Genomic DNA, 19442 nt, shown 5'->3' with positions numbered 1-19442 from the left:
CTCACTGACTTTCAACGTGGCACCATCATAGGATGCCACTTTTCCAACAAGTCAGTTCGTCAAATTTCTGCCCTGCTAAAACTGCCCCGGTCAACTATAAGTGCTGTTATTGTGAAGTGGAAACGTCTAGGAGAAACATCGGCTTAGCTGCGAAGTGATGGGCTACACAAGCTCACAGAACGGGACCGCTGAGTGCTGAAGCGCGTAACGCGTAAAAATCGTCTGTCCTCGGTTGCAACACTCACTATCGAGTTCCAAACTGTCTCTGGAAGCAACGTCAGCACAATAACTGTTTGTCGGGAGTTTCATGAAATGGGTTTCCATGGCCGAGCAGCCTCACACAAGCCTAAGCTCACCATGCGCAATGCCAAGCGTCGGCTGGAGTGGTGTAAAGCTCGCCGCCATTGGACTCTGGAGCAGTGGAAATGTGTTCTCTGGAGTGATGAATCACACTTCACCATCTGGCAGTCCGACGAATGAATCGGGGTTTGGCGGATGCCTAGAGAACGCTACCTGCCCGAATGCATAGTGCCAAATGAAAAGTTTGGTGGAGGAGGAATAATAGTCTGGGGCTGTTTTTCATGGTTCGGCCTAGGCCCCTTAGTTCCAGTGAAGGGAAATCTTAAACAATACAGCATACAATACGTTCTAGACGATTCTGTGCTTCCAACTTTGTGGCAAAAGTTTGGGGAAGGCCCTTTCCTGTTTCAGCATGACAATGCCCCTGTGCACAAAGCGAGGTCCATACAGAAATGGTTTGTCGAGATCGGTGTGGAAGAACTTGACTGGCCTGCACAGAGCCCTGACCTCAACCCCATTGAACACCTTTGGGATGAATTGAAACGCTGACTGCGAGCCAGGCCTAATCGCCCAACATCAGTGCCCGACCTCACTAATGGTCTTGTGGCTGAATGGAAGCAAGTCCCTGCAGCAATGTGGAAATATTTCCCAGAAGACTGGAGGCTGTTATAGCAGCAAAGGGGGGACCAACTCCATATTAATGCCCATGATTTGGCCATGTAGTGTATTTTGTGGTCCGAGTCCTCTTTGCATTCACATTGCTATGTTTAGAAAGGAACCAAGATATTTTTCCAACATTCACTCAATGCACTCTGGGTTTTTACAAAGTGCAGGATAAGCCATTTAATCAGTGTTATTGGACAGCTAGATATACCTATTTACATTTCAATAGCTAATAGATTGCATTTAGTTAAAAGATGAGACATAATTATAATCAGAAGATAATTTTAACGTGTAAATATTATGGTTAACATAATAAATAGCAGAAGAATACTGCAGATTAAATAATGCTGTAATTGAACATTTTACACTCAATGTAGCAGTGGTCACCAACCGTGGTCGATCTCCAAGGCATTCCTAGTCGATTGCCATTTTATTTGCGTTCCTATTTTATTTGTCTTGCGGTGTTGGCGGTTGGTGCATTTTTAACCATTTCATGTGTCTGAAGGTACAAACTCTGCATTCCCGGCGGGCCCGGAGAACGAATCAAGTGCACTATAGGCCTACCGCTGGCCTATCGGACGGCTAGGATTACCAGTAGCGGTGCGTGGGTAAAATCACTGGGGAAGCCAAGCCCAGGAAAAAATCCATATTACAACCTACAGTTGAAGTCGGAAGTTTACATGCACCTTAGCCAAATACATTTAAACTCAGTTTTTCACAATTCCTGATATTTAATCCTAGTAAAAGTTCCCTGTCTTAGGTCAATTAGGATCACCACTTTATTTTAAGAATGTGAAATGTCAGAATAATAGTAGAGAGAATTATTTACTTCAGCTTTTATTTATTTCATCACATTCCCAGTGGGTCAGAAGTTTACATACACTCAATTAGTATTTGGTAGCATTGCCTTTAAATTGTTTAACTTGGGTCAAACGTTTCGGGTAGCCTTCCACAAGCTTCCCACAATAAGTTGGGTGAATTTTGGCCCATTCCTCCTGACAGAGCTGGTGTAACTGAGTCAGGTTTGTAGGCCTCCTTGCTCGCACACGCTTTTTCATTTCTGCCCACACATTTTCTATAGGATTGAGGTCAGGGCTTTGTGATGGCCACTCCAATACCTTGACTTTGTTGTCCTTAAGCCATTTTGCCACAACTTTGGAAGTATGCTTGGGGTCATTATCCATTTGGAAGACCCATTTGCGACCAAGCTTTAACTTCCTGACTGATGTCTTGAGATGTTGCTTCAATGTATCCACATAATTGTCCTTCCTCATGATGCCATCTATTTTATGAAGTGCACCAGTCCCTCCTGCAGCAAAGCACCCCCACAGCATGATGCTGCCACCCCTGTGCTTCACAGTTGGGATGGTGTTCTTCGGCTTGCAAGCATCCCCCTTTTTCCTCCAAACATAACAATGGTCATTATGGCCAAACAGTTCTATTTTTGTTTCATCAGACCAGAGGAAATTTCTCCAAAAAGTACGATCTTTGTCCCCATGTGCAGTTGCAAACCGTAGTCTGGTTTTTTTATGGCGGTTTTGGAGCAGTGGCTTCTTCCTTGCTGAGTGACCTTTCAGGTTATGTCGATATAGGACTCGTTTTACTGTAGATATAGATACTTTTGTACCTGTTTCCTCCAGCATCTTCACAAGGTCATTTGCTGTTGTTCTGGGATTGATTTGCACTTTTCGCACCAAAGTACGTTCATCTCTAGGAGACAGAACGCGTCTCCTTCCTGAGCGGTATGACGGCTGCGTGGTCCCATGGTGTTTATACTTGCGTACTATTGTTTGTACAGATGAACGTGGTACCTTCAGGCGTTTGGAAATTGCTCCCAAGGATGAACCAGACTTGTGGAGGTCTACAATTTGTTTTCAGAGGTCTTGGCTGATTTCTTTTGATTTTCCCATGATGTCAAGCAAAGAGGCACTGAGTTTGAAGGTAGGCCTTGAAATACATCCACAGGTACAATTGACTCAAATGATATCAATTAGCCTATCAGAAGCTTCTAAAGCCATGACATCATTTTCTGGAATTTTCCAAGCTGTTTAAAGGCACAGTCAACTTAGTGTATGTAAACTTCTGACCCACTGGAATTGTGATACAGTGAATTATAATTGAAATAATCTGTCTGTAAACAATTGTTTGAAAAATTACTTGTGTCATGTACAAAGTAGATGTCCTAACCGACTTGCCAAAACTATAGTTTGTTAACAAGACATTTGTGGAGTGGTTGAAAAACGAGTTTTAATGACTCCAACCTAAGTGTATGTAAACGTCTGACTTCAACTGTATATACAAAACAATAATACTTACTACAAAGGCAATATTTGGGGTTGGGTGCTGTTGACACAAATACACATTTTCAGTTACTACCAGTACAAGCCTCATTCATTTCAAAGCTGGAGAGCATCAGAACTCAGCAGGGCAGCCCATGTTACCGCTAGGGGAAACACTGGGATAGGAGCTAATGCATGGTCTCCCTCTCAAATCACAGGATTCACATTGTTAGACCTGATCAAACAGGATCCACCTTTCTTTTTGTGCCCATGACTGGTTCCAGAAAGCGTTAAACTAGCGTGTCAGGTGCCTGGCCCTCCAACCGACTGCCCACTCTGTTCTAGAATGTTCTTGGCAGGTGTCATCTAGCTGCGGGCACAATGGAATTTTCCCTCTAGGTGGAAGTGGAACCCAGAGAGCAGAGCAGAGAAGCACTGTGGAATGCAACCGCCATGTCACCGTTGGCTACAGCAGACAAATGAAGCATTGAGGGGGACCAGAGCATATCAAATATATCTCCCTTACTTACCTTTGTAGGCTGGTTAAACGTTAGAACTAGTAGATTTTTACAATTAGTGTTTGAGTTGTCTTATAGTTAGGTGCAGGGTTTTCCTATGAAAGTTCTTGACTGTTGCATATCTGTGGTCGTCATGATACTAGTGTAAACATATTCCACTTGGCTGATCTCCTAAAGTCCCCGGGGACTCTGCTGCTTGCTGCCTGCTTCATGGTGGTTCAGCACTGTTCAACAGCTCTTGGGCAGAACTATTGGCTTCTGTTACTACCATTTAAGAAGACAGATTACTACTTTCTCAAAGGATTTTACTGTACCTGCTGTTATGAATCAAGTGTGGCTTGTTCGATTTATACTCTTTTCTCTACCATCGCATGCATTTGAAAAAGTTATAGTACAGTCTTTATTTCTGCCGTCTCCTGCACTCGCTTCGTCTTGCCACACTGCTGAATGAGCCATTTTTCACATGCTGACATCCTTTTACCGGCACTTGGTTTTATTTATTGATGTGGTGTACTCTGGAAGTAGGACGAGTAGATGGGGTCGCTCACTGATATCATACACACACTTGGGGGGGGGGGGTTGTGGTGACAATCACAGGCACAGTTCTGGGATGTTACAGTACACACTAAAAACGAATGGTTCTATATAGTGCCAAATAAGGGTTATTTGGCTTGTTACTACAGCGGATCCCTTTTTGGTGCTATATAGAACCTTTTTTTTAAGGTTCTGTAAAGAAACATGCTCATACAATTCTAAATGGAACCTCTGTTATGGAACCTCCATTAATAAAAGGTCCTATATAGCACCAAAAAAGGGTTTTGCGATGGTTACAACCCTTTTGGGGGCTATATAGAACCCTTTTTAATAGTTCTTTATAGAACCTTTATGGAGGTTGGTTCTATAAAGAACCTTCCTCAATCTCAAAGGTTCTTTATTGATCCTTTTGAAGAACCATACAGGGTTTTTATTCTGGTTAGCCATATTGTTAAAATTCCATAGGTGCCATTATTGTGTTCATTGACAAGTTGAATAAGGTGTACTAACTCTGGAACAGCTGGAGGTCGCTGAAGGGAGAATTGAGAACCACTCATTTAGTCAACGGTTCTCAATTGACTCAAGGCCTTACTTGATTCTTTCAAGACACCGTTACTGGCACTAGTCATGTATAACATGTTATGGCATAACACAACAAATTCGATAAACTGGAATGACACTCTCATTCACGGTTGCACAAAAAGAGCAGTGCGTAAACCACGCCCCAAAATATTATATTGAGCCACTTCACCTACATTTTAATTAGCACTAAAAGGGAAAATAACCCTTTTGTGAACTGCAAAGAACCATTGAAGGGCTCAAAGGGTTCTTTGAGTCATTATGGTTCCACATACAACCATCACTCTTCCCAAAGAACCCTTGAGGAACCCATTCTTAGTGTGTAGAGCCTTGGTGGGTTTGAATTCCATTCTAGAATCCTTTGGAATTCTAGAAGTAAAACCCAACACACTCCAGATCCATTCTGATTCTGAAGCCATGTTTACTTTTATAGCTGTTTGGGTGAATCATCACAGCCTGTTTGAGTTCCTGACAGGGTGTTTTCTCTGTTAATAACTATAGATGATTGCTACAGTATATAAAAGGAAGTTACTGTAACCTTTTGAAAGGCAGTATTTCTTCATGATTTTTATCCATGTGGTCCTGTGTGGCTTAGTTTGCATTAGCGTAGCACTAGCAATGCCAAGGTTGTGGGTTCAATTCCCGGAGGGATCACACACAAAGAAATCACTAATTGTACTGTAACTGTGCTGCGAGTCATTTTGGATAAAAGTGTCTGCTGAATGGTAGTGTATTATATCATATACATACTCAGCCCCCACTCTCTCTTCCCTCTTTCTAGACGCTGGGTACCTGGATGAGACGGCGGATGTACGGCAGCAGCTCAGTCACTATCAGCTAGCGTCACGTAGTCATGTGACCTCCCCGCCCCAGGGCGCAACCTCCGACACACGTCCAGACGGCATCCTGACCTGTGAGTTCTGTGAGTTCAGCTCGGGATACATGCAGAGCCTGCGCCGCCACTACAGAGACCGACACGGAGGGAAGAAGCTGTTCAAGTGCAAAGATTGCTCCTTCTTCACCTGCTCCAAGTAAGCAAATTAATGTTACTGTGACAACATAGAATGGGCTCTTTTTCAATTAGTCTTTCTTTGAGTCCTCACGTCCTCTTTCCTCCTCCTCAAACCGCACTGGAGGAGAGGATCCAAGGTCCCTCGCTTCGGACATTCTCCTCAAATACATGTTGAGAAAAAGGAGAGGAGAGTGTACATGAAGAAATCAAGGAAAGACGAATTGTCTTCTGTTTCTTCATTTTTGGGGAGTTTTATGATGGTTGCTTGGCAACTGATTGTGCTGGTTGTTTTCTCATGTCCCTTCGGCCTCACTACATCTGATTGGGTCCTCTCAGGTCAGCATTCACCATGCATGTGGAAGCAGGACACACCGTGGTTCTGGAGGAGGGTCACAAAGACCTGCGCTGTCCCCTCTGTCTCTACCACACCAAACACAAGAGCAATATGATCGACCACATCGTCCTGCACAGGGGTAAGCCATCCAACACATAGTTTATCTGCTCACGTATTGATAAGACAATTCAGAGGGAAACAACTCTTAGTGCCAGGTGTAGTGGTCTTATTGAGCTTAAAGTCACAGCTGTACTAGTCTCGCAGTGCCAGACATCACACCGTATTGTCACACAACAAAGTGATTAGCTACACTTACTAAGATACATTGGAGGCTGCTGAGGGGAGGACGGCTCATAATAATGGCTGGAATGGAGCGATTGGAATGGCATCAAACACATGGAAACATGTGTTTGATGTATTTGATACCATTCCACTGATTCCGCCCCAGCCATTACCACGAGCCCGTCCTCCCCTGGGGCCACCAACCCCCTGTGCTAAGATATGACTTCACAGTTGAGAGTGTTATGATGTTTACACAATAGTCATTCTCTCTTTCTGTCTCTCCCCCCTCCCCCTCCCCCTCACCCCCCTCTCTCACCCTCCCCACAGAGGAGCGCGTGGTACCCCTGGAGGTGTCCCGCTCCAAGCTGTCTCGCCACCTGGCGGGCGTGGTGTTCCGCTGCCACAAGTGCACCTTCACCTGCTCCAGCGACCAGAGCCTGCAGCTGCACATCACCAAGCACAACGAGATGAAACCGTACCAGTGCCAGCTGTGCTACTACGACAGCAGGCAGCGCCACCAGCTGGAGGAACACCTCCGAGACGAGCACAAGGTAAGTCAGACTCAGAACTACAACTCCCAGCATGCAGCCTGTCTGGCTGGCACATATGCAAGGGACTTCTTCCTGTCAATATGGGAAGTGTGTTGATTTTGAGTGTGTTTTCAACCTCCACGATGAGGTCTGAACGCCAACTCCCAGCATGCCCTGCCTTGACACATGCTCTTCCTGTTCATCTTTTTTAAACTTTGGGGTAGCCTGCACACCAATCTTTAATTCAATCTTTAATTCAGCTGTTTTAGTACAGGTCCTGGGGAAATTGTATTTGGCAGGATGGGTCGGCTTTAAAAGAAAGTAATCCAAAATTACCTACTTGCTTTTTAAAATAGGCAGTTCTCTAAGGATGTCATCCTGAGACAATCACAAGATCGTGCCAGCTTGTATCCTCTCAGAGATGGCTTCAAGAGGTCTCAGTGCCTAATAAGTTCTGAGTTATTTCAGTACTTTATCATAGAAGTTATTATATCAGTGTCTAATAAGTTCTGAGTTATTTCAGTACTTTATCATAGAAGTTATTATATCAGTGTCTAATAAGTTCTGAGTTATTTCAGTACTTTATCATAGAAGTTATTATATCAGTGTCTAATAAGTTCTGAGTGATTTCAGTACTTTATCATAGAAGTTATTATATCAGTGTCTAATAAGTTATGAGTTATTTCAGTACTTTATCGTAGAAATTATGATATCGGTGTCTAGTGGCGCAGTGGTCTAAGGCACTGCATCGCAGTGCTAACTGTGCCACTAGAGATCCTAGTTCGAATCCAGGCTCTGTCGCAGCTGGCCGCGACCGGGAGACTCATGGGCGGCGCACAATTGGCCCAGCGTCGTCCAGGGTAGGGGAGGGAATGGCCGGCAGGAATGTAGCTAAGTTGATAGAGCATGGCGTTTGCAACGCCAGGGTTGTGGGTTCGATTCCCACGGGGGGCCAGTATAAAAAAAAAAAATGTAATCACTAACTGTAAGTCGCTCTGGATAAGAGCGTCTGCTAAATGACGTAAATGTAATGTAATAAGTTATGAGTTATTTCAGTACTTTATCATAGAAGTTATTATATCGGTGTCTAATAAGGTCTGAGTTATTTCAGTACTTTATCATAGAAGTTATTATATCAGTGTCTAATAAGTTATGAGTTATTTCAGTACTTTATCATAGAAGTTATTATATCAGTGTCTAATAAGTTCTGAGTTATTTCAGTACTTTATCATAGAAGTTATTATATCAGTGTCTAATAAGTTCTGAGTTATTTCAGTACTTTATCATAGAAGTTATTATATCAGTGTCTAATAAGTTCTGAGTTATTTCAGTACTTTATCATAGAAGTTATTATATCAGTGTCTAATAAGTTATGAGTTATTTCAGTACTTTATCGTAGAAGTTATTATATCGGTGTCTAGTGGCGCAGTGGTCTAAGGCACTGCATCGCAGTGCTAACTGTGCCACTAGAGATCCTAGTTCGAATCCAGGCTCTGTCGCAGCCGGCCGCGACCGGGAGACTCATGGGCGGCGCACAATTGGCCCAGCGTCGTCCAGGGTAGGGGAGGGAATGGCCGGCAGGGATGTAGCTAAGTTGATAGAGCATGGCGTTTGCAACGCCAGGGTTGTGGGTTCGATTCCCACGGGGGGCCAGTATAAAAAAAAAAATATGTAATCACTAACTGTAAGTCGCTCTGGATAAGAGCGTCTGCTAAATGACGTAAATGTAATGTAATGTAATAAGTTATGAGTTATTTCAGTACTTTATCATAGAAGTTATTATATCGGTGTCTAATAAGTTCTGAGTTATTTCAGTACTTTATCATAGAAGTTATTATATCAGTGTCTAATAAGTTCTGAGTTATTTCAGTACTTTATCATAGAAGTTATTATACCTCCATCACATCCAGATAAAATGTGCTTATCGGTAAAAAGGATCTGAAGTCATACAAAGTAAATCAAGCAAGATGATTCACATCCCACACACATACATCCTGCTATGTATTCTGAGTGCATATCACAAAGAATAGGTTTAATTTCCCATAGGCCCTTGCTGAATGAGTGCAGATGGCCTTTCATGAGGTTGAAGTGACATTAAACTTAAAAGGGCTCAGACGATACTAGCTGTTTATCGAGGGAAGACTGAGAAGTTACTGTTCCATGAGCTCATTGTTTGTACTAATAGTCAATTAGATAATTATTTTCTGACATGATACCTGTCAATCATGGTTTGTGGCGCTCGTAAATTGTAGAAATTCTGCTTCACGTTGAATCATGGTTTTATACAGTACCGCTACATCACGTTTAATTCTATTAAACTCAATCCAATAAATTTAATTCATCCCAGAGGGAACATTTTTCTGAGTTTTACGAGGAGACAAGTAAACAACAACTTGAACATACTGATGATACCTCTCTTTCTCTTGTTGATCAGGTGATCCGTAACTTTGAGTCGATGGGGCGGGTCAATCTGGATCAGCTGGATGCTTTAAAGGAGACTCACAGTAGTGCCGAGGAGGAAGAGGAGAGAGAGGAGGATGGAATGGTCATGGAAGAAGAGATGATGGAGGATGAAGTGGAGGTGGAAGAGACTAGAGATGAAGAGCTAGAGGAGGAAGAGGAAGAGGGAGTGGCAGAAAAGCTTGTTCCTAAAGGTAAACAAGAATCTTTGAGCTGTGTTCACTAGGCACCAAACGGAAGATAACTGACTGAATCAGGGAGGGACTGTTTCAAAACGTTTTGTTACATGTGCCCTAATGAACACAACCCTGTTACTGGCCCTGTCACTGATCAGTAATGTGATGTAACTGGGGGCCTGTTATATCTGTCTTTGCTGTATGTCTGTTACTAACCCCTCGTCATGCTGATCGCTGTCTGTCCTCCAGACGTCCCCGTGGTCTCCCCCAGCAGCAGCAGTGTGACTGTGAGTGTGTCTGCCTCCGCTGAGAAGCGTTTCCCCTGTGAGTTCTGTGGTCGTTGCTTCACCAACAGCATAGAGTGGGAACGCCACGTCCTCCGACACGGCATGTGAGTCCATAGAGATACAATATAATATATTCTATTAGTATTTAGTTCTGTGCCTGAGTTTTCCCACTAAGCATTTACTGACAGCAACGTCTTTTTTATTTATTTGAAGGATGTAGATTTTTTGTCCGGACCAGACCAAATCTGAACCAATCATAGACGTCTATACAGACGCAGAGTACAGTACAACTCAGTACAGTAGCGCAAAGCAGAGTACAGTACAGTAGAGCACAGCAGAGTACAGTACATTACAGTACACAGTACAGTAGAGCACAGCAGAGTACAGTACATTACAATACAGTACAGTAGAGCACAGCAGAGTACAGTACAATACAGTACAGTAGAGCACAGCAGAGTACAGTACATTACAGTACACAGTACAGTAGAGCACAGCAGAGTACAGTACATTACAATACAGTACAGTAGAGCACAGCAGAGTACAGTACAATACAGTACAGTAGAGCACAGCAGAGTACAGTACATTACAGTACACAGTACAGTAGAGCACAGCAGAGTACAGTACATTACACTAGAGTACATTAGAGCACAGCAGAGTACAGTACATTACATTAGAGCACAGCAGAGTACAGTACATTACAATACAGTACAGTAGAGCACAGCAGAGTACAGTACAATACAGTACAGTAGAGCACAGCAGAGTACAGTACAATACAGTACAGTAGAGCACAGAAGAGTACAGTACAATACTGTACAGTAGAGCACAGCAGAGTACAGTACAGTACAATACAGTACAGTAGAGCACAGCAGAGTACAGTACATTACAGTACACAGTACAGTAGAGCAGAGTACAGTACATTACAATACAGTACAGTAGAGCACAGCAGATTACAGTACATTACAATACAGTACAGTAGAGCACAGCAGATTACAGTACAATACAGTACAGTAGAGCACAGCAGAGTACAGTACATTACAGTACAGTAGAGCACAGCAGAGTACAGTACAGTAAAATACAGTACAGTAGAGCACAGCAGAGTACAGTACATTACAGTACAGTAGAGCACAGCAGATTACAGTACATTACAGTACAGTAGAGCACAGCAGAGTACAGTACATTACAGTACACAGTACAGTAGAGCACAGCAGAGTACAGTACATTACACTAGAGTACATTAGAGCACAGCAGAGTACAGTACATTACATTAGAGCACAGCAGAGTACAGTACATTACAATACAGTACAGTAGAGCACAGCAGAGTGCAGTACAATACAGTACAGTAGAGCACAGCAGAGTACAGTACAATACAGTACAGTAGAGCACAGCAGAGTACAGTACAGTACAATACAGTACAGTAGAGCACAGCAGAGTACAGTACATTACAGTACAGTAGAGCAGAGTACAGTACATTACAGTACAGTAGAGCACAGCAGAGTACAGTACAATACAGTACAGTAGAGCACAGCAGAGTACAGTACATTACAGTACACAGTACAGTAGAGCACAGCAGAGTACAGTACATTACAATACAGTACAGTAGAGCACAGCAGAGTACAGTACAATACAGTACAGTAGAGCACAGCAGAGTACAGTACATTACAGTACACAGTACAGTAGAGCACAGCAGAGTACAGTACAATACAGTACAGTAGAGCAGAGTACAGTACATTACAGTACACAGTACAGTAGAGCACAGCAGAGTACAGTACATTACACTAGAGTACATTAGAGCACAGCAGAGTACAGTACATTACATTAGAGCACAGCAGAGTACAGTACATTACAGTACAGTAGAGCACAGCAGATTACAGTACATTACAGTACAGTAGAGCACAGCAGAGTACAGTACATTACAGTACACAGTACAGTAGAGCACAGCAGAGTACAGTACATTACACTAGAGTACATTAGAGCACAGCAGAGTACAGTACATTACATTAGAGCACAGCAGAGTACAGTACATTACAATACAGTACAGTAGAGCACAGCAGAGTGCAGTACAATACAGTACAGTAGAGCACAGCAGAGTACAGTACAATACAGTACAGTAGAGCACAGCAGAGTACAGTACAGTACAATACAGTACAGTAGAGCACAGCAGAGTACAGTACATTACAGTACAGTAGAGCAGAGTACAGTACATTACAGTACAGTAGAGCACAGCAGAGTACAGTACAATACAGTACAGTAGAGCACAGCAGAGTACAGTACATTACAGTACACAGTACAGTAGAGCACAGCAGAGTACAGTACATTACAATACAGTACAGTAGAGCACAGCAGAGTACAGTACAATACAGTACAGTAGAGCACAGCAGAGTACAGTACATTACAGTACACAGTACAGTAGAGCACAGCAGAGTACAGTACAATACAGTACAGTAGAGCAGAGTACAGTACATTACAGTACACAGTACAGTAGAGCACAGCAGAGTACAGTACATTACACTAGAGTACATTAGAGCACAGCAGAGTACAGTACATTACATTAGAGCACAGCAGAGTACAGTACATTACAATACAGTACAGTAGAGCACAGCAGAGTACAGTACAATACAGTACAGTAGAGCACAGCAGAGTACAGTACAATACAGTACAGTAGAGCACAGAAGAGTACAGTACAATACAGTACAGTAGAGCACAGCAGAGTACAGTACAGTACAATACAGTACAGTAGAGCACAGCAGAGTACAGTACATTACAGTACACAGTACAGTAGAGCAGAGTACAGTACATTACAATACAGTACAGTAGAGCACAGCAGATTACAGTACAATACAGTACAGTAGAGCACAGCAGAGTACAGTACAGTAAAATACAGTACAGTAGAGCACAGCAGAGTACAGTACATTACAGTACAGTAGAGCACAGCAGAGTACAGTACATTACAGTACAGTAGAGCACAGCAGAGTACAGTACATTACACTAGAGTACATTAGAGCACAGCAGAGTACAGTACATTACATTAGAGCACAGCAGAGTACAGTACATTACAATACAGTACAGTAGAGCACAGCAGAGTGCAGTACAATACAGTACAGTAGAGCACAGCAGAGTACAGTACAATACAGTACAGTAGAGCACAGAAGAGTACAGTACAATACAGTACAGTAGAGCACAGCAGAGTACAGTACATTACAGTACACAGTACAGTAGAGCACAGCAGAGTACAGTACATTACAGTACACAGTACAGTAGAGCAGAGTACAGTACATTACAATACAGTACAGTAGAGCACAGCAGATTACAGTACATTACAGTACAGTAGAGCACAGCAGAGTACAGTACAGTACAATGCAGTACAGTAGAGCACAGCAGATTACAGTACATTACAGTACAGTAGAGCACAGCAGAGTACAGTACAGTACAATACAGTACAGTAGAGCACAGCACAGTACAGTACAGTACATTACAGTACAGTAGAGCACAGCAGAGTACAGTACAGTACAGTAGAGCACAGCAGAGTACAGTACATTACATCGCAGGATAGTGAAAGTTAAGTCGCCTACACATTTCTGTACTGAATTAAATATTACCACTACCTTTTAAAACCATGTCTATCTTTTTTTCCCCAACACAATTCAACACAATAACTTTTTTTGTATTTGAATCATTTTAAGCATATTTTAACACCTAACAAACACTTTGTACTTTTTTAAACACTTTTAACATAGGCCAGGCCCTGTTGTTACCTCATATCCCAGTGATAACGCCTTGCATTACACCTGGGAAGAAAACACTTACATTTGCTCAACTATTGGCTCAACTTACCCCAAGGCAAATATTTTGACTATATTAGCCCCCACAGCTACAAGGATGCATGCTAGGTTTAGGACCTCATATTGAAGCTTATAGAGATCCCAACTGATTTCTTCCTTTACAGACTACATGAAAGGATGACCTCTTCCTAAATATTTGGTGAAATTATAAATGTTATGTATGGTTTCCTAGAAACAAGGGTGGCTCAACTTACCCCACTCTCCCCTACTGTATTGTACCCTACTTTACTCTTAATGTATTCTACTCTAATGAATTAAACTCTACTCTACTGTACTCTACTGAAATCAAGTTTACTGTACTGTGCTCTGCTGTGCTCTGCTGTATTAAACTGTGCCGTACTGTACTGTGATGTTCAAACTAATGAAACATACCATAGACGTCTATGATTCGTTCAGATTTGGATCTGGTCCGCCCCGACCAAATGTGTACTTGTTTGGGGCAGGACTCATTAGAATAATACCCAGCATGCTTTGTAAGTGTTTGTTTTTTACATTTACATTTTGGTCATTCAGCAGACGCTCTTATCCAGAGCGACTTACAGTCAGTGCATTCAACTAAGGTAGATAAACAACATCATAGCACAGTCATAGCAAGAATAGCAAGTTTTAAAGCTTTTGAAAAAGATCACATAAGTGCATGTGACAAAATACATATAAATGCAATCTTGAGTTGGCTCCTTTTTCATATAATAAAGAGGCTTGAAAACGTATTGTGATATAATGCTTACTTCATTGAGAATGTATATGCATATGAAAGTTGGCCATAGAATCAATGACTGAAAAAATAAGTATTTTCAACGTTGGTTATTGACGTCTTTTCAACATCTGGAAAATACGTATTTTCACCTTTAATTCAGCACCAAATATGCACCCGATTTCAACGCCCGGAGAATACGTATTTTCAACGTCCGGAAAATACATATTTTCACCTTTCATTCAGTACCTAGATGTCAAAAAGACATATTTTCAATGTCATTTTGCTTACTGGGATCTTACATCCCTCCCTCCTCCTTTCCCTGCCCCATCTCTCTCTCCATTCCTACTTATTTCTCTCTCCCTACCTCTCTCACTCCCACCCTCTTCCTTCGGCATGTTTTCCCCTAGTATGTTCCTATGGTGATGGACACTGACCTTTCGCCCTCTCATCCCCATGCAGGACTGTTACCAACAGCGGAACAGCAGACACTAGCACCACTCCAGCAATAGACGCCTCAGACTCAGCTCAGCTTCCTATTGGCTCGTTGGATGTCGTGACAATGACGGACAGAGGGGTGGGCCTATCCAGCAACGGCATGGAGGTGGAGAGAGGATATGCCTCTGACCTATCACAGAGTAGTAAAAATCTGAATGAGGAAGACAAAGAAATACTTGAGACCAAAAATGACCTATAGGAAGACGTAAGAGAAGAGGACTGTGGTCTAACATTGTAGTCACTGTGCTAGAGACCATAACATTAGGTTGTATGAATATTGGTGTTGGGTTTCAAAAATAGGCTGCTAAAGAAAGGAAAAAGATGGAAACATAAAAAACAAAGTCAAAGGAATTGTCACCTTTTGGAGCATTGTTAGCTTTTAAGTGTTACATATTGGAAACTATAGGTTGTGTTCAATGATTTATATATACACTAGATGACTGACAGGCGGCGCTGTTTTGAAGCCACTGCGCCTCACTCCTGGCACTCCCCCACCATTGAATTTTTTTATTTGGGAAGCTATAGAAATGCATTTATTAAAGTCTACATTTGTTTTTGCCACGTTTATTCTATACTGAACAAAAATGTAAACGCAACATGCAGCAATTTCAACGATTGTGCTGAGTTACATTCATATAAGGAAATCAGTCAATTTAAATAAATAAATTAGGCCCTAATCTATGGATTTCACATGACTGAGCAGGGGCCCACCCACTGGGGAGCCAGGCCCAGCCAATCAGAATGAGTTTTCCCCACAAAAGGGCTTTATTACAGACAGAAATACTCCTCAGTTTCATCAGCTGTCCGGGTGGCTGATCTCAGACGATCCCGCAGGTAAAGAAGCCGGATGTGGATGTCCTGGGCTGGCGTGGTTACACGTGGTCTGCGGTTGTGAGGCTGGTTGGACGTACTGCCAAATTCTCTAAAATATCCTTGGAGGCGGCTTATGGTAGAGAATGTAACATCAAATTCTCTAGCAACAGCTCTGGTGGACATTCCTGTAGTCAGCATGCCAATTGTACGCTCCCTCAACATGAGACATCTGTGGCATTGTGTTGTGTGACAACACTACAACGTTTAGAGCGGCCTTTTATTGTCCCCAGCACAAGGTGCACCTGTGTAATGATCATGCTGTTTAATCAGCTTCTTGATATGCCACACCTGTCAGGTGGACGTTTTATCTTGGAAATGCTCACTAACAGGGATGCAAACAAATTTGTGCACAAATTATGAGAGAAATACGCTTTTTGTGCATATGGAACATTTCTGGGATCTTTTATTTCAGCTCATGAAACTTGGGACCAACACTTTACATGTTGCATTCATATTTTTGTTCAGTATATTACAGACACCTTAATGCATATTTTGTAATTATATTATGTGAGCTAAACATTAAAAAAGAAAATGAAAAAATATAAATATAAAAACAGTGCTAATGTTACTTTCCCCACTACAACAATGAAAATACTTAAATATATGTAATTTTGACCTTGAAACATTTAATTGAAATACTGTAGAATTCTATTAATTCCTATATGGAGGACTGCTCCTACTGGGGAGTGCCAATATGGCCGACCGGTGGCTTCAAAGCCTCTCAATGGCCAATACATAGCATCAGCAATCCAGGGTTTATATATATCATTGTTTGTGTTACATCCCAAAACATTTAAATGGCTGAACTTTAAAATGAGTCACTGGTCCCGTAGGACAGATGTTAATATATTGGTAACCAATAGTGAATGGTACTGTAAAGCACACATTCAGGTCAAATCGTCAGTTTCTACAGCTTAAGTCCTAGTTCACGTCTACTAACTAAGATATTTGTTTTGTTGAAAGGAAGAGTGGGTGACATTTCCCCAAAACATGTTTGAAATTGGAAAATGATTTTTTTAAGCCTATACAGTGCCTTCAGAAAGTATTTTTAACCTTTGACTTATTCCACATTTTGTTGTTACATCCTGAATTCAGAATTGATTAAATAGTTTTTTTTTCTCACCCATCTACACACAATACCCAATAATGACAAAGTGAAAACATGTTTTTAGATTTCTTTGCAAATTTATTGAAAATGAAATACAGAAATATTCATTTACATAAGTATTCACACCCCTGAGTCAATACTTTGTAGAAGCACCTTTGGCAGCGAGTACAGCTGTGAGTATTTCTGGGTAAGTCCCTAATAGTTTTTCACACCTGGATTGTACAACATTTGCCCATTATTCTTTTCAAATTCTTCACGCTCTGTCAAATTGGTTGTTGGTCATTGCTAAACAACCATTTTCAGGTCTTGCCATAGATTTTGAAGTAGATTTAAGTCAAAACTGTAACTCGGCCACTCAGGAACATTCACTGTCTTCTTGGTAAGCAACTCCAGTGTAGATGTGGCCTTGTGTTTTAGGTTATTGTCCTGCTGAAAGGTGAATTAATCTCCCGGTATTTGGTGGAAAGCAGACTGAACCAGGTTTTCCTCTAGGATTTTGACTGTGCTTAGCTCCATTCCGTTTCTTTTTTATCCTGAAAAACTCCCCAGTCCTTAACGATTACAAGCATACCCAGAACATGATGCAGCCACCACTATGCTTGAAAATATGGAGAGTGGTACTCAGTAATGTGTTGTATTGGATTTGCCTCAAACATAACACTTTGTATTCAGGATAAAAGGTAATTGCTTTGCCAAATTTTTTGCAGTTTTACTTTAGTGCCTTGTTGCAAACAGGATGCATGTTTTGGATAATTTGTATTATGTATAGGCTTCCTTCTTTGCCCTCTGTCAATTAGGTTAGTATTGTAGAGTAACTACAATGTTGTTGATCCATCCTCAGATTTGTACTATCACAGCCATTAAACTCTGTAACTGTTTTAAAGTCACCATTGGCCCCATGGTGAAATCCCTGAGCGGTTTCCTTCCTCTTCCTCTCCGAGTTAGGAAGGACGCTTGTATCTTTGTAGTTACTGGGTGTAATTAGTGTAATTAATAACTTCACCATGCTCAAAGGGATATTCAATGTCTGATATTATTTATTTTTTTACCCATCTACCAATAGGTGCCCTTTTATGCGAGGCATTGGTTGAATCTGTGTTTGAAATTCACTGCTCGACTGAGGGACCTTACAGATAATTGTATGTGTGGGGTACAGAGATGAGGTAATCATTCAAAAATCATGTTTATTACTATTAATCACTATTATTGCACACAGTGAGTCCATGAAACTTATTATGTAACATGTTAAGCTCCTGAATCTATTTAGGCCTGCCATAACAAAGGGGTTGAAAACTTATTGACTCAAGACATTTCAGCTTTACATTTTTTATTAATAAAAAAAAAAAGTCTAAAAACATCATTCCACTTTGACATTATGGGGTATTGTGTGAGCAAGTGACAAAAAGTCTCAATTTAATCAATTTAAAATTCAGGCTGTAACACAAACACAATTTGGAAAAGGTCAAGGGTTGTGAATACTTTCTGAAGTTACTGTTTGTATCAAAGCACCTTTGACCCCATGGAAGTTCTTTAATGATAGATAACGTACTTTATGACCCCCCCTTTAACCTCCTACTGCTCCCTGACGCCCCTTTAACCTTCTACTGCTCCCTGACCCCCCTTTAACCTTCTACTGCTCCCTGACCCCCCTTTAACCTCCTACTGCTCCCTGACCCCCCTTTAACCTCCTTCTGCTCCCTGACCCCCCTTTAACCTCCTTCAGCTCCCTGACCCCCATTTAACTCCTGGCCCCCTTTAACCTCACTGCTTCTATCCAGATCCTTATTTCCTTATCCTAATAATCCCATCGTCTAGTGTTGTCGTTGTAACAGAGTTAAGAACGTGCCGTAAGGTCACTCCACAGCTAGCTTGAAATGTCGTCGATGGAGCCATCCAATTGGATCCTTTTGAATAGCTCAATCGGTCAGTACGTTGTCAAGGAGGATGGTCACTGGTTCGAGCCCGTTATGGGGACACGGACAGTGGAGGAAGATATACTGTGGAGGAAGATATACTGTGAGCAGCTCACTGCCGTCGGTTTCATAATGTTGAGAGACAGATAGTACATGAGAGATGACTCCTCATGACCTGTGCCCGTATTCAAGTGTCTCTGAGTAGGAGTGTTGATCTAGGGTCAGTTTTGCCTTTTAGATCATAATGAAGAAGATTATATGGACAGTGTGGACCTGATCCTAGATCTGCCTTCTCAACTTGTCACTCTCCACCCCGTCCATACTAGCTGTAAAACATACAGTAGAACGTTTCTGTGATTTGACCCGAATGATAACTTTACAGTAGTTTTTTTAGCATTGTGTTAATCAAATAGAATAATTCCTCGAGGAATAGTTGCACCTTATTTATCTATAGTATATATCCAACTTTTAGTATATTGAATTGGCTTTTGCCCCAATATGGTTCCCTTGAATATGATGTGATGCCTTCAGCCTTAGGCATTCCCATCACTTCCACTCTTTAT

At 41.8% G+C, this 19442-nt stretch overlaps 1 protein-coding gene across 3 annotated transcripts in view; it reads left to right on the top strand.

Moving 5' to 3' along the window:
- The window catches only part of LOC121573436 (zinc finger protein 462), a 62709-nt gene extending 47235 nt beyond the window's left edge, over nucleotides 1–15474 (top strand). For all 3 annotated transcript variants that reach the window (XM_041885438.2, XM_041885439.2, XM_041885437.2), the window contains 6 exons: nucleotides 5655–5904; nucleotides 6222–6358; nucleotides 6829–7052; nucleotides 9466–9685; nucleotides 9917–10058; nucleotides 14950–15474. In XM_041885438.2, coding sequence (XP_041741372.2) covers nucleotides 5655–5904; nucleotides 6222–6358; nucleotides 6829–7052; nucleotides 9466–9685; nucleotides 9917–10058; nucleotides 14950–15184 — 1208 coding nt within the window. In that variant the 3' untranslated portion in view covers nucleotides 15185–15474. The remainder of the gene's footprint in view (nucleotides 1–5654; nucleotides 5905–6221; nucleotides 6359–6828; nucleotides 7053–9465; nucleotides 9686–9916; nucleotides 10059–14949) is intronic.
- Nucleotides 15475–19442: the final 3968 nt, after the last annotated feature.

The sequence above is a fragment of the Coregonus clupeaformis genome, chromosome 9 (assembly GCF_020615455.1).
Source record: "Coregonus clupeaformis isolate EN_2021a chromosome 9, ASM2061545v1, whole genome shotgun sequence".
NCBI lineage: Eukaryota > Metazoa > Chordata > Actinopteri > Salmoniformes > Salmonidae > Coregonus > Coregonus clupeaformis.
The sequence above is the reverse complement of the archived record's forward strand: the minus strand, read 5'-3'. Positions and strand labels throughout refer to the sequence as shown.